General features: G+C 43.3%; 1 protein-coding gene across 1 annotated transcript; it reads right to left on the bottom strand.

Annotated features, from left to right (window-relative positions):
- Window positions 1-322: 322 nt before the first annotated feature.
- LOC140117594 (mitochondrial ornithine transporter 1-like) lies at window positions 323-12,425 on the bottom strand. The gene is made up of 7 exons (XM_072134464.1): window positions 12,254-12,425; window positions 7,546-7,616; window positions 6,634-6,892; window positions 6,332-6,469; window positions 4,824-4,996; window positions 4,472-4,630; window positions 323-1,981 (listed from the first exon to the last, which is right to left on the bottom strand). The coding sequence occupies exons 2-7, from the start codon at window positions 7,598-7,600 to the stop codon at window positions 1,857-1,859; spliced, it is 909 nt and encodes a 302-aa protein (XP_071990565.1). The 5' UTR covers window positions 7,601-7,616; window positions 12,254-12,425; the 3' UTR covers window positions 323-1,856.
- Between the last annotated feature and the right edge of the window lie 2,933 nt (window positions 12,426-15,358).

Below are 15,358 nucleotides of genomic sequence, written 5' to 3'. Positions count from 1 at the left end.
GTCTGCTTAGAGAGTCCCACGTCCAGACTCTGGAATTTGACACCGACCATCACTGAGTTATAGGAGCTAAAATAGCAATAAAACTAATTAAAATTGGAAAGTAGGGGGGTAAAAATGATGCTTATTGTGTAAACGTCGCTAGGGGATTGAAATTTGAGAACTTTGTTCATGGGCAAATCTCATCTTTCAAACTATATCAGGTCTCTGGTTAAACTAAATTAAAAATACCTGCCAGAAAACAATATGGATATTTGGGTTCATTATTTATAAGTTGTGAGGGTGACAGAGGTACAGGAGTGTTTTTTTTTATCAGTTTTTCCCCCCCCCGCAGCACTGCACAAACTTTTTAAACCAATAAAAGCTATTTGTTATGTGGGTCCGTGTCATCCCCTTGATCATAGCAAAGGACCTAGGTCTACCTTATATTACATACATGACACATATTGCTGAAGATTCATAGGGGGAAAGTTTTGCCAACTAGAACAGTGCAGAATTAGAATAGAGTTCTGCTGTGCCGGATTTATCATAGTATCGGATGCTGGCTGATAAATCTGGAGAAGCTTAAAGGGGTCACCGAGACCCCCACCGATCAAAAAGTTAGGCCCTTTACGACTGACTTACAAACTATTTAAAAACATTACAAAAAAATTAGCGCAAATAAGTCCTAAAACTATGCATTGCTGGGTTTTTTTTTGGAATGCAGGAATAGATACATTCAAGTTTTTTTAATGTTCAGGCATTTTACTTCTCTTTTTCTGTTACACATGTCTTGGATGAGTACCGCATGTACTACTATTTCACAGATATAGTGACATAGATCTAATATACTATTTGAAGTGAATGGTTTTGTGAAAAAATATTTTTTAGTGTCTCCAATATGTCCCATGGAGTGGTTATATGTATTTGTGCATTTCTGGGGACACCCTGCCTCCTATAAATGGACTCAGATCGCTTGGCAGAGAATGGTGGTGTTCTTGTGTGTGTAGCGTATGTGCACATATGATTGGCGCTCCACTCACTTCATGTGGCTGTGCTAGATCATCATTCTATAGAAGAGAATGACGTGTCAGTCGCGCATGCACTTGAGTGGAGAATTCATGAGTTTCAGTCTTCGTTGTTGGATCCTCAGTGATTTCTTTGGTGGTAGGAGTGTAATAATTTCTGTATCTTAGGACTTTTTTTGTCTATTATTAGATGCAGTAACATTTCTACTTTTGAGAAGAACATCTCTAATGAATGAGGAACATCTTTGTAATCTTGGGTGGCTTCCTGGTCTAGGGTAGAGTAACCATATATTACACCATTACATCCGTTTTCTAATGTTCTTATCTTACCCTGGGTTAAAGACATCCACAAACTCAACATCTCATTGTAGTATGATCCAGATCAGGAATCTGGAGACTTTTTTGTGACTTACAAGTCCTTTAAGAACCATCATAGGTGTCATTATATGACAACCTAAATAAAGCTACATGATAAAGTCATAACTACTCATCCCCATCTTAAAATCACTGCTCACCAATGGTAAAGAAGTTGTAGTTATGGTCCCATTTTGGAAGAAGAAGGGCATGGTTGAGGTTTCCCTTGATGACCGCCGTCCCTTGGGGGTCCCATCAATGACCACCATCCCTTTGGGTCCCATTATACATTTTAGCCTCAAGGGTCAACGTCATATCATATTTGCTGAATAACTACCAACAGAATGTTGTTTGCTAAATAATAACTCACAAGAGATACCGCTGGAATAGAGCAGCGCTGGTCACACGCCACATGAGTGACACGTTCCACGGAATGTTCATTGTGCAGATCATTGTCACCTAGCCCTGAGGAGATGGGTATTCCCAATGACAAATGGGTCACATCGAGTCCACCTGCTGCATCATGAGCTTCCGGCTGTACTCATAGGCGAGGAATAGAGCTCCATTGGCGGGGACTGCACGGATCAAAGTGGGCTTCAGCCCTGAATACAAGGCCGATATCCCTGGAAGAAGAAAAAGACAGGAAGTATTTATCTCTATAGATACAGGCATAATTTTTTTTTGCATTTATCTACCTTTTGGGGGGCATGTACTATTGACTTTTGGTTCTAGAAGATGAGCAAACCACTGGTGTGCGTCATTTACTCTACCAGACAATTTTTTGCTCTCCGCTCCACTTCCCAAAAAGAGGGGCATGAAAAGGGCTGGGAAATGGCATGGCACCATCAGCCAGCACCCTTCAAGGCAAGGGGTACTAAGAACAGTTTGAAGAACACTGGTCTTGACAAATGCTCCAATAAGTCTATAAACCATCAGTTTTTGATTTTTGCGGATGACACACAGACACATTCATTTCAACGGATTCGTGCACATGAATGTGTTATTCACCGATCCGTGTGGAGGCTGTAGAAAACTCAAAGCCGGTCCTATTCCTTCCCGGGTTCGCAGCTGGGATCTTCCCACAGAAGAGTATGGGAACGTGAAAAATACAGATGACTCAAGGATGACAAGCTGGTGTCATTCGCATTTGCAGATGAGCTGCTATTTAAAACAATCATGTGACCCTTCAAAGTCAAGACAACCTAGTAAACATCATGTGCCAGTCTTACATTTTTTGTGGATCTGCAAAAACGGATGATTTTGCAGACAAATGACTGATAACAGATAAACTTGAAAAAATGGATCATGGATTGGTTATTTGCGGCCCAACAACAGTTAGTATGCAGAAAGCCTATCTATAGCATATTATTTATCTATCCACCTATCTATCTGTGGCCTGCTATCTATAGACTATTGTTTATCCATCCATCTATCTGTAGCCTATTATCTCTCCCACCCATCTCTGGCTCCACCACTCTTACCAGATCATTCTGTATAGGTAATAAATGTCCTAGATATCCATAGATGTACAGCTATACAGGAGGTCCCCTACTTAAGAACACTTGTCTTACAGACAGACCCCTCTGCCCCCTGGTGAAGCTCTCTGGATGTTACTATAGTCCCAGACTGCAATGATCAGATGTAAGGTGTCTGTAATGAAGCTTTATTGATAATCCTTGGTCCAATTACAGCAAAAATTTTGAAACTCCAATTGTCACTGGGACAACAACTATAGAACAAACCTATGGACCCTATCTTGTACGTAATGCCTGTATATGTTTTCCTCTTCTATCGATGTCACCACAGTTCGGGTTTAAAATAATAAGGTGAACTGCGCCATCTGCTGCCATGATAAGCTCATGACATGGGATCAGATGGGCTGACAGGTTTAGCGATCCCATCGCCGTTTACCCTATCAAGTTCTGATTTAATGAGGGATGTAAGCACGTAGGTCTCTTTTTTTGACAATCTGTATGCATTTTGCCCTGTATTGCACCGAAAATCCATTACTATGATCGGCTACTCTTAAGGGGATCATCCCTATGAAAATGTAACACTGCTCCTGCCCAGGAAAGCTATGCCCAGCCTTGTATTCCCCCGGCTGGGGATCATTCAGGACAATAGCTGTCCTTTTAATAAAAAGATGTGCCAAGTCCACCAGAACAGAGGTTGTAAGCAGCAATTTTTTTGTGTTGTAATCTCCCTTTATGGCTAATATCAGTTATTACAAGTGTTGTATCTTAACAGAGGAGAGCAAGTGGAGGGACAGCCCTGACCAATTTACTTCATGGGGACCAGTCCACGACCTAAATTAGGTGTCACTTTAAATTGTATCGGTGTCTAAATGACATCAATACAGTTGAAATACCTGGGAGAGCGAATAACCTTAGGCTTTCTGCCCAACCATGTGTCAATGAACTGAATACTGAAGTATGCCTTATCCTATAAGGACAGTTTTAATTTAAAGGGAACCTGTCATCAGAAATTGACCTAATAATCCACTACCAGTATGTTGCCAAGCAGCTGAACACCTTCCAGGTCATATTTCTTTCATGACTCAATGCGGTGGCATCATCCACAAAATCAACTTTGAAGTGAGATGTAAATTGTTTATATAAAGTCAGGTAGGCGGAGAGTTTTCACTGAAGTCAAGCTCTCTTCAGAAAGCCCCTTCACTGTAATTGATGGTCCTGCACCTAGAGACCTCACTAACCAAATCTCCTGAAGTCCAATGAAGGATCTCAATCACAGAGGAGAAGGCATTCAGAGCTTCCCACCTTGACTTCAGTGTTAATCTCTCCGCCTCCTTGACTTTATGCAACCAATTTACATCTCACTTCAAAGTAGATTTTCTGGCTGATGCCACCACACTGGACCATGAAAGAAACAAAAACTAGAAGGTGTTACACTACCTCACAATATATTGGTAGTGGTTTGTTAGCCCAATTTCTGATGACAGGTTCCCTTTAAGTAAAACCCAATTTATGTTGTTTACGTGCTTCTATGCTTCATGGATTTTTTTTTTTTTACGGAATTTGCTGTTATCCTACAACCTAAAAGCGATCTCTATACACTTTTACTTCTGTCTACAAACATGGATGTCAACAACATACCTTCATTTCTCACAATACTAGAGAAAGTTCCCATGAAGCCAGCTTGTTTCCCTGCGATCGAAAGAACCTGAATCCTGGATTTGACACAGTCCACAGGGTATACAGCCAGCCAAAGCGCAATACCTCCACAACCGCCACTTATTATCAGGGCAAATGGACCTAGAAACCAAAAACACATGTTACCACACGGTATTTAGAATACTGAATCACACTGTAAGGAAAGGGGAGTATTAACATTCTGGTAGGATCAGTAAAAATAGACAGTCTTTGCAGCAGTCACCTCATTTACCTCACAGATTACGATAAGATAAGGTTTCTGTAGAAATATTGGTTATTTATGACCAGCACTTACCGAGCTCATCCTTTGACTTTCCACCAGACGCAAAAAAAGACCTGCTCAGCTCATATCCACCAAAGAATAAGAAGTATCCCGGCATTTCCCTGCAGACTGTGCTTGTGAGACCTTGATAGAAGCCCAGAGGACCCTCACGTTGTACAATGCCTTTCACCACTGACCACACTGTGCTGACACAAGGAGACACACAAGATGAAGCATGCTACACAAAAACAGGACCACAAAAATGGCCATGATAGCAACAGCGGTTTCCTGAGGGTTCAATTCAATCTCTATGGGACGGACAGATAGTGGAGTTCAGTGCTCCGCCATAGTAGTGTGCGACTGGAGCTCCACTGAACTTGGCAACATGGACTCCTATTCTGAACAGTGATGGAGGACCTTGTCACGAGACGCCCAGGTTCAGGGTATCCAGTCTGATTCAGGGAAAGGATTTTGTGGAGGGAAAATTGAAACACAAATTTGTAAGATTCCATTGGAATGAATTTACAAAAAGTGCTGCAATTTGAGTAAATATGTGACATTTTAACAGGGATTAGAAAGCTGTCAAAAAGTAGTTTGACTATAGATATTATTGTATTATATGTGTATTAAAATGAAAAATACCATCAAAATCAAGAAGGATAAGCCAGGGGCACTTACTCATAGATCCCGGCAATGTGACGGTGGTAATCTTGTTTGTAATATTTGTTATCAATGGCCTCCTTTCTTCTAACATAAACTATACTAATAAACTGGAAGAGCTCCTTTGGGTGTTACCAGAGCCCCTCTGTGCTGCAGTTTCATAGGCTGTTTCAGTGAGCAGGAGCTCTCCCCTTTGCACACCATGGGTGTCATTTACTAAGGGTCTGATTCGCGGTTTCCCGACGTGTTACCCGAATATTTCCGATTTGCGCGGATTTCCACTGAATTGCCCCGAGATTTTGGCGCACGCGAACGGATTGTGGCGCATCGGCGCTGGCATGCACGCGACGGAAATCGGGGGGCCGTGGCTGAACGAAAACCCGAAGGATTCGGAAAAACCGCCGCATTTAAAAAAAATGTGTCGCGAAAATTGCACTTACCTTCACTCGGTCCGGCTCGGTGTATTCCAGTGCGTTCCGATGCTCTTCAGTGCAGCAGCGCCACCTGGTGGACGTCGGAGGAACTGCCTTAATAAATCCCGGCCGGACCAGAATCCAGCGCAGAGAACGCGCTGCTGGATCGCGAATGGGCCGGGTAAGTAAATCTGCCCCATTGTGTTCAAACTTCCTTTATTGCAGTAGAATTACATCAGGAAGAAGTGCTGAGGCATCAGCCTGTGAAGCTACAGTACAGAGGGGCTCTGGTAACACCCTACATAGTCCTTCAGACTAAGCATAATTTTAAAAGTTTGTTTTAGAAGAAAGAAGGCCATGAATAACAAATATAAGAAGATTACCACAGTCAGAGTGCCTGGATCTGGAGTAAGTTCCCCTGGTTCAGGCTTGCTTTTGATGGTAGATTTCCTTTAAAGTCTCACTTACTTTTGTCCATAGGCTATCTTGCCGGACACCTGCAGCTCGTGCATGGCCTGGAGACGACATTTCACCAACTCCGTTGGGCACAGAACCATAGCTGCAAATATACTAGCAAATGAACCTGCAGCTGCATTCTGGAGGTCACTGTGAAGAACCACAGGGAGAAGATGTCATACTAAACTACTATTTAGTGTACATAGTTAACATTCCTTTTATATTATGTTTACAATTGAAGAGAAATCGCATTATATTGAGGCAAGATCCCTCCATTGGGGTCCCCTCCATGGTGTGCGTTTCTGAACTATTACCTTAATGGGGCATGGTCCTCTAATCCGACTATCCTCCTCACAACTCTTTGGCAGAATCCGTAGCTCATAAAGAGAACAGAGTTTTCAGCTATATTAGCAAGAAGTGCTGGACTGGTCCCTTTGTAGAAGCCTCTGAGCCCCACTTGTCTGTAGGTCTTCATTGCGCAGTCTATAAGGCCTCTGTACAGATTAGGGAACGTCTGCATTTTCACCTTGGCCGTGTCAAATGGCTGTCCGGTCAGGACGCATGCTGTGCCACCTGAAATGAAATTACAACATAACATCAAGAATTAGCATGACCCAGAAATAATAAGGTTCACCTAATACCATGGCTACTCTATAAGTCTCTCGGAAATATTTAGAGGAAATTTACCATCAATATCAAGCACTTACAGATCCAGACTGTGGTAATCTTCTTATATTTGTTATCCATGGTGGCCTTCCTAAAATGAACTTTTAGAATTATGCAAATGAGCCTAAAGGGCTCTTCGAGGGTTACCAGAGCCCCTCTGTACTGCAGATTCATAGGGTTTTACACTGTTTTCCCCTCCTTCCTGCTCCACTTTTAGACCTCCCTCTGTCTAATTTAATCTCAACAAGCAAAGGAGGTATGCACACGTGGCGTTTTGAACCCGTTTTTGGGCCATTTTAAGCAGTCCGTTAAAAAACGAATCAGTTTTTTCGAAAACGCATCCGCTTTTCCCCAATTATCATAATTGGGAAAAACGAACAAAAACATATACGTTTTTTAACGGACTGCTTAAAAGCGCCCTAAAAACGCGTTCAAAACGCCACATGTACCACCAGCCTAAGAGGGGGAAGTGCTTCTGCACATTGCTCCAGTACCTCTGACTCTCACTTAGATACTGATCTGGGACAACCCCTTTTAGGTAAAAGAGACACCAGACTCACCTGCAGCTCCGGCTGTAAGATCTATAGCAGCCTGGATGGCTGGATTTGGAGCCATGTTGTTGGTCTTTTATCTAAAAAACAAAACAAAAATGTTTAATGTCCTATCCTGGCAACATGATGGCACCTTGGGCAGATACAAGTACAAACACAGAAGTTAAAACTAATTCTTCCTGATCCCGTAATTTAACCATTTCTTTGGGATGTGGTCACGCGCTGCGTTTCCGAGTATAGGGGCCGTGCTTTGACCCGATCTCAGTAAAACACATGTGATTGTTTAGTGATCACATGTGTTTCACTGCAAACACAAATGTGTTTGGTCTGAGGATCGCCCCCATTGTGCTAGCGCAGCGTGTGACCACACCCTTAAAGGGGTTGTTTGGAGCTTGAAAAACATGGTTGCTTTCTTTCTTTCAAAAACACATCTGACCATGGTTTGAGTCAGTACTCTTCTGTATAGAAGCAAGCTTATAGCCGTATATACGTTCACACAACGGCAGTGTGAAGGGTGCCTTAGGGTGGTGGCACACGTGCCGCCTTGGCTGCGTTTGCAAATGCAAACCAGGCCGCACCCACCGGGGCAGGCCGCGTCCCGATCGCATCGGCTTTTCTATGGAAACACCTGAGATCGGGAATGAGCGGGCCGATGTTTTGCATTAAATTAACGCAAAACACTGGAGGCTCATTCCCGATCGCAGGCGTTTCCATAGAAACGCCAATGCCATCGGGACGCGGCCTGCCCTGGTGGGTGCGGCTTGGTCTGCGTTTGCAAAGGCAGCCCGAACATCACGTGCGCAATGCAAACTGAATGTGTGAATGCAGCTGGTTGGTTTGGTCACATGCGGCACTTGCGCTGAGTTTGTAAAGCACAAGCGCCCGGGGACGTAGCTCCGCACAATCACAAATGCGTTTAAATGCAAGACATCGGGGGCTGGTTACCAATCCCACGGATCACATGGAAACACATATGCTATTTTTGAATGCATCAATAAACGTCTTCCTATGTCCTGCTGAACTACTTGCAGCTGCCATGCATTAGAGAACAATTGCCAAAGCATGAAACGCATGCAATCAGTAACCAGCACATAGTGTACCGCATTTAAACAATATAAGACACCGGGAGCTGGTAAGCGACTGCTGTGCACTAGCACTGCGTACGAAAAAGCAACGCTAGCGCAACGTGCAACCACGGCATAACAAAATTACCGGAATCAAGAACTAGTAATGGACATGAAAAATCATTGATCCTTGTATAAAGACTTTGAATCAACCCCATAACGTATGTACGCTGACTGCACCTTATGAATAGACCTCATACACAGGAGCCGTCAGTGTGGTATGTAACTGATGTAATCACTGAGGAGCATTGCATCATAGCCAAAGCACATGTATGCAAGCTACACATACCCAAGTTATATCCATATTCTATGTATCTATATCTGTATACATATAGTCATTACAGTTTTGTGATTTTACATATCATGCCACAAAAATATGGTCCTTTATATAATGGTATAAATGTAAAAATGGTACTTTATAATGTAGTACACAGAGCTGAAGTAGATAAAAGCTGAGCTACAGTTTCAGGGCCAGAACCTTTACTAATTGTCAGGAGCTGGACCTCCCCTCTAACACCAATGTCCCCATCCTGCCGTTTCTGCTGCTTCTCCCCGGCCTAGTAGTCACCGTGCCCCATGTTGTTTTGGCTGCTGACTTCTGGGTCCTACATTCCACAGACACATCAAGTTCACAGATTTAAAGGGCCAGTGAACTTCTTCCTAATGGGGTAGATTTACACCAATTCTGGAGTAATTTCCATCTTAAATGTCTTGTGAATCCTTATTGAAGGTTTTGCACCATTTACGGACTTGTCCCAGTAGGGAGTGTGACCTCGGGGAAAGGGTGTGTGGCCTACTCCGCAGTTCTAAACTACTCCAGATATATCATCCAAGATTTATTTGCAGCAGAATACGACTGTGGAGTCTGAATTCGCACTTCTCTATTCACTGACATGTTATTAGCTAGCGCTGTATTTGCAAAAGTAGGGCTAACGCACGTGTGACCGCACCCTAAATCTCCCCCAATGAAGTCAAGGCTACCAGTGTTCTGTGCAAAGGTGACAGGAAATCTGAATTCCTGTGTTGTGACTTTATTCAAGAACTGTAGACCTCTCATATGTATTTTTTGCCATCATTGACTTGATCTGAGTAGCCTCAGGCTACTGTCTGCTTGCCCAGCCCTATGCTTTGTATTATGAATTTTGTCTCCCTGCTACCTGCCCTAACCTCAGACTGTCTCTGACTACTCTCTTCCTGACCTCTTGTGTTTTACATTTGTATACTTTAACCTGCCTGGGACAGCTATCACCTATATCAGGACTACTTGGAGAATTAGTGGCCTTGTTTTCCTGTTACAGCAAAATTCAGATCTCTTTACAAGGGTGAAGTGGTAAAACTGATGGTGACGCTCTTAGGCTGGTGGCACACCTTGCATTTTGAACCGTTTTTGGCCCTTTTTTAAGCAGTCCATTAAAAATGCATTTTTTGGAAAACACATCAGTTTTTTCCGTTTTGGACCAAAAATGGGTTCAAAAAGCCACGTGTGCTGCCGGCTTTAGGATTATCCCATCTTCGCTGGGCAGCAGGTTCTCAATCCCTCCTGTTCTCAGTGTTGAGTCGAGTTCTGAGGATCAGCTAATGTAGAGGTTATTAATATTACAAACCTAGGCAAAGTGCGACAATAATGATAGAGCATTGCAAATGATAGAGCAGGTCCTATGCCTGCCCCGATGTGCGACCGATCAGCTCTCTATGGAGATAGGAGGCTTGAGGAGAGCTCACTCCTCCCATCTCCACCTGGCCAAAATAGGCAGCAAACTTTACCCTGTTTGTGAACACGGTATGTGTGCATGAGGCCTAAGAATGTAAATGGCAGCCAGGTGCTAGCAATCAAATGTTCTTGATTCATTGATCATCAGCTGGTGTGACCACCCCTATAAAAGCAGATGATTTGCACTTTGCAGATCTAAAAGGCCAATTCCAAAATTTTAAAGGAAACATTTTTGCTATTCATTATAAGGCCAGGGCAACACGTCCAAAGTGGGCCAGTTTTGCAGGAGTTTTTTTTCGTTTGCTACCCTGTCTTTTAACATTTTTGAGCATTTGCAGAAATAACTGTCTGGATGCAGATTTTTTTACCCAAAGATAACAGAGATTTGTGTAAGCCGTATTCACTATACTGTATCACGGCAGGCAAACCTGCAGTCATTTTGCAATGGTTAGCATGTGGCAATTCCGTCATGTGGAACTGTTGTCAAATTTCAGAAGAATGAATGGAGCGAGCCCGTATGTCATCTCAACTTCCACTCTATATGCACACTCAAGAGTCACTGCACAATACACTACAATAACAGTCTGACTGAGTTTGTGTCTTGTCTATTCTTATGCTGCATTTAAAGCATGGGTTCATCATATTACTCCTCCTCTTATACTACATCACAGTACTACTCCTCCTATCCTACATATCAGAGCATAGCACAGTACTACTACTCTTATGCTATACATAATGGTACATCATAGTACTGCACCTCTTATACTGTATATATGGGAACAGTAATACTTCTCCTATCCACTATTCAAGGGCAAATCATATAACTGTTAATCCTATAGTATATATATATATATATATATATATGGGTACAGAGCAGAACTACTACTGCTATGCTGTAAATATTTTATGGGCTCTTCATTGCACTGCTTCTCCTATACTGTATATATTGACACAGAACGGTACTACTACTCCTATCATTTATGTATGGTATGGGCATATCATAGTACTGCCACTCCTATACTGTATATGGGGGCGTCATTGTACTACTAATTCTATCCTGTATATATGGGCACAGCACAGCCGCTACTCCTATTTGGGATATATACACACACAGCACAGTACTACTTCTTCTTTCCAGCAAATCTGGACACAGCACAATACTATGCCTGTATTCATGGCCTGAATATACAGTTCTGCTACATAGGCACAGTAAAGTACTACTCCACTTATCCCGCAGACACAGCACAGTACTACTACTCTACTATAATTCTTTAAGTCTGGGCAAAGTACTACTACTCTACTCCTATCCTTTATGTATGGTCATAGAACAACACTACTACTCCTATCCTGTATATATGGGCTACAGATCCCTTATACATCACATATAAGAATGGGAGTATAGGAGCTGCAATCAGTATAATATATCAGACTGAAGCCACATGCTGCACTGTATATAAGAATATACAGCCCCATTCATTATATACAGGATTTTAAAGTATCAACACAACATAATAAATCCCTTTAGTCCAGGGACACACCAGAATGTGTAGAGCGCTGTAAGTCATCCTGTAGGTCACCCCTGGCTCTCTGGCAGAGGGCAGATACCTGCACAGCTGCCAGGGACATGTGAGGAGGGAAGAGGAGGGCCATCCACAGAGGAAGGGCCCCTGCCAGGGTTACATCAGGCGCACGTGGAGGGCATCAGTGCACCTGTGGCCTGGCTGCAGCTCTGGCTGTGTATGGAGGAGAGGAGCATCTGGCTGCAGCTTTGGCTGTGTATGGAGGAGAGGGGCATCTGGCTGCAGTCCAGATATAGTGACCAGCGATCAGCAGGGCACTGCATGGCATGTACTGCCCATATGGAGGGGCTGGGGGCACTTACCGGGGAGCTGCACCCGCCGACCCGAGACCAGGAACCAGATCTGTGTGGGCTGTCACCCGGCCCCGCCCACAGCCTGTGCTCAGTCACCTATAGCTGCGCCCTATAGGGTGTGCAGAATACAGCGGCTTATATATGACAGGAGGGGTAACAATACAGCGGCTTATATATGACGGAGGGGTGCGGGGGGGGGGGGGGTAACAATACATGGTAGAGGGGCTGCAGGCACTGGGAAGGGTCTGTGATGTCACCCTGACGCCATGGATGAGGGCTGGGATCTCATTGTATAAGCGGCAGGCAGGAATATGGGGTTAGTATCCCAGTGTATTGTGTATCACTTGTTACTATATACACAGGACAGGGCTGCAGCCTCTATAGAGGGGGTAATAGGCTCCTAGTACATAGAAGAGGGGATGCAGGAACTGGGAAGGGTCTGTGATGTCACCTAAACATTATATAATATAGTATAAGATCTGTATATATGGATCATAGCAGAGATACAGGCTGCAATATAGGGATGATATTCAGATATAATGTATATTACTTGTTACTACATACACAGGACAGGGCTGCAGCCTCTATAGAGGGGCTAATAGGATCCTAACATAGTAGAGAGGTGTCAAGGCTGCAGACTCTACAGAGGGTGAATAGTCCCCCCAGAACAGTATCACCCTGGTACTATACAATGTATGAGATACATGGACCAGGGGATTGCTGTAGGTTTTGTTATAAGAATAATATCCTGATATAATGCATATTACTTGTTACTACATACACTGTGCAGGCTTCTAGTTCTGTGATTTAAACTAATTACCACATGGAGCAGAAGATGACTTCAGCTTTAGTTATGGGGCTATAATCCTGATATAATGTATAATGGCCGCTCCATCACTACATACACAAGGGAGATTGCTCTCGGATTTGGGATGGGGCTATATTCCTATGTTAACGCACTTGGGGGTAATGATTAAGAACTCTTTACAAGTTTGAAACGCGTCAGTCTATTTGCTACTATTTTCACTTTTAAATCAAGATGAAATAAATGGGAGTTTTAATATATCTAGATTTTTTCATGTCTGCCTGGTTGCTGGATTTACCCTTCCTTCTGCTTTGGGGGTAATGTAGGATTGTTCCTACATCTGCTATGGAAGAATTATAGGGGTAATAACCTCCTAACATTCCATATGATCCAAACGACCACTGAAATACATGCAAATGACAACACTGGATTGGGTGGCACCATGGTATACTTATAGACCTGCCAGGATGTCAATTCTTTCCACAAACAGTGACAGGCGCTGTTGAGCAGCAGAGACTGTCACAAGGGCATAACATAGGAGGGTGCAGAAGCTTTTGTAAAGACACCATTACTATAATGACACATTTTGTACATGACTCCTCTGTCTATCACCAGGCATTGCAGTTACGCATAGATTTGGTCTTCATTGTCTCAGGTCGCATTGTATAACAGGCTTTGGTCAATTGGTACTTTGGTTCCTTTTTCTAAAGAACTCATGTCGGACATTGCTGATGAAGACACCAATGAATGTTTCTGTTGGGTACCTGTTATTTTACTGGGCAGAAGAGAACAGTATGTTTCACTAGTCTGGCACATAAAGGAAGCTGCAAAGTGAGAACATAGATAAAAGCATTTTTTTTTTGACTGTGGATAATAAGTGAATACACAGTGAAAGCTGAAAACATCACATCATGGACTTTTGACTGTGTCGCTAAGTTGAACTTTGGACTTTGTGTGACAAATTGTTCTAAATCAGCAAAGAAACACATTTATCTTTATTCTGAAAGCTTAGCAGACAATACGGTAACAATGTCCACTTGAAAACAATAGAAAACATGTTTTCTATTGTTTTCAGTACCTTTCACTATCTCATTGTCTGCGCCTAATGAAAGTCCTTGTAGCTTTAGATAATAAGATATAGTAGTGTGAGCGGAGGCACTAAACCCTGACCATGTAGTTTAGAGTAGTTCCTGCCAAGCCACTATCAGGAATAAAAGGAAAGGGGATGTCAAATTTTGAAAACTTTTGGTTTAAGAAAAGGTTAGTTACTGATGGTTCTCCAGCCACATCAGATTTTTCCCTATGCAAAATATAAATGATAATTTTCTGATTTCTGAGGGTACGTTATACCCCATATGAGCACATGTACCCGCTGCTCTATTTATGTCAAGAGGTGTACTCTGCTACTTCCGTCAGTGGCATAGCACCCGTGTCCGACCTGCCACTCCATTCATTTGGAATATTATGGACACCGCTGTGACCTCCCCCGATCAGCAAGTGATGGGGTTATCTTTAACCCATTCAAATGCTTAGTCAAGCAAGCACATGTGGATCCATGCTCTGTGTCTACACCAAGCCCAACAGCTCATTGGTGTGGAGACATGGGGGGTCATTTACTAAGGGCCCGATTCGCGTTGTCCCGACGTGTTACCCGAATATTTCTGATTTGCGCCGATTGTACCTGAATTGCCCCGGGATTTTGGCGCACGCGATCGGGTTGTGGCTAGAGATGAGCGAGCACTAAAATGCTCGGGTACTCGTTATTCGAGACGAACTTTTCCCGATGCTCGAGTGCTCGTTTCGAGTAACGAGCCCCATTGAAGTCAATGGGAGACTCGAGCATTTTTCAAGGGGACCAAGGCTCTGCACAGGGAAGCTTGGCCAAACACCTGGGAACCTCAGAAAAGGATGGAAACACCACAGAAATGGACAGGAAACAGCAGGGGCAGCATGCATGGATGCCTCTGAGGCTGCTTAATCGCACCATTATGCCAAAATTATGGGGAACAGCATGGCCATGACAGAGTGACCGAATGAGGCTAGATAGCATCTAAAACATGCAATAATTGACCATGACACTATAGGGGACAGCATGCAGAGGCAGCGGCAGCAGTGGCAGGCTAGAGAGTGTCATGGCGACATACCCTAAATGGACTCAGGCTTCAAACCAATGGGTGGCAGAGAGGGACCAAAGGAGGTGAGCAAGAAGCGCTCAAATAATATCGGTACATGATAAAAGTTTGCCAGTATATTTTGTGGATTACACAGCAGGGTGGCGACAAAGTTAACATGGAAGCCATGAAAACAAT

The sequence above is a fragment of the Engystomops pustulosus genome, chromosome 2, assembly GCF_040894005.1.
Source record: "Engystomops pustulosus chromosome 2, aEngPut4.maternal, whole genome shotgun sequence".
Lineage (NCBI taxonomy): Eukaryota > Metazoa > Chordata > Amphibia > Anura > Leptodactylidae > Engystomops > Engystomops pustulosus.
The sequence above is the reverse complement of the archived record's forward strand: the minus strand, read 5'-3'. Positions and strand labels throughout refer to the sequence as shown.

Coding starts and splice junctions, on each gene's coding strand:
- LOC140117594 (XM_072134464.1), bottom strand. CDS start 7,600: ATGGCTCCAAATCCAGCCATCCAGGCTGCTATAGATCTTACAGCCGGA. Junction 6,893..7,545: donor TCTTACAGCCGGAGCTGCAG/GTGAGTCTGGTG, acceptor ATTTCATTTCAG/GTGGCACAGCATGCGTCCTG. Junction 6,470..6,633: donor GAGGACCATGCCCCATTAAG/GTAATAGTTCAG, acceptor GGTTCTTCACAG/TGACCTCCAGAATGCAGCTG.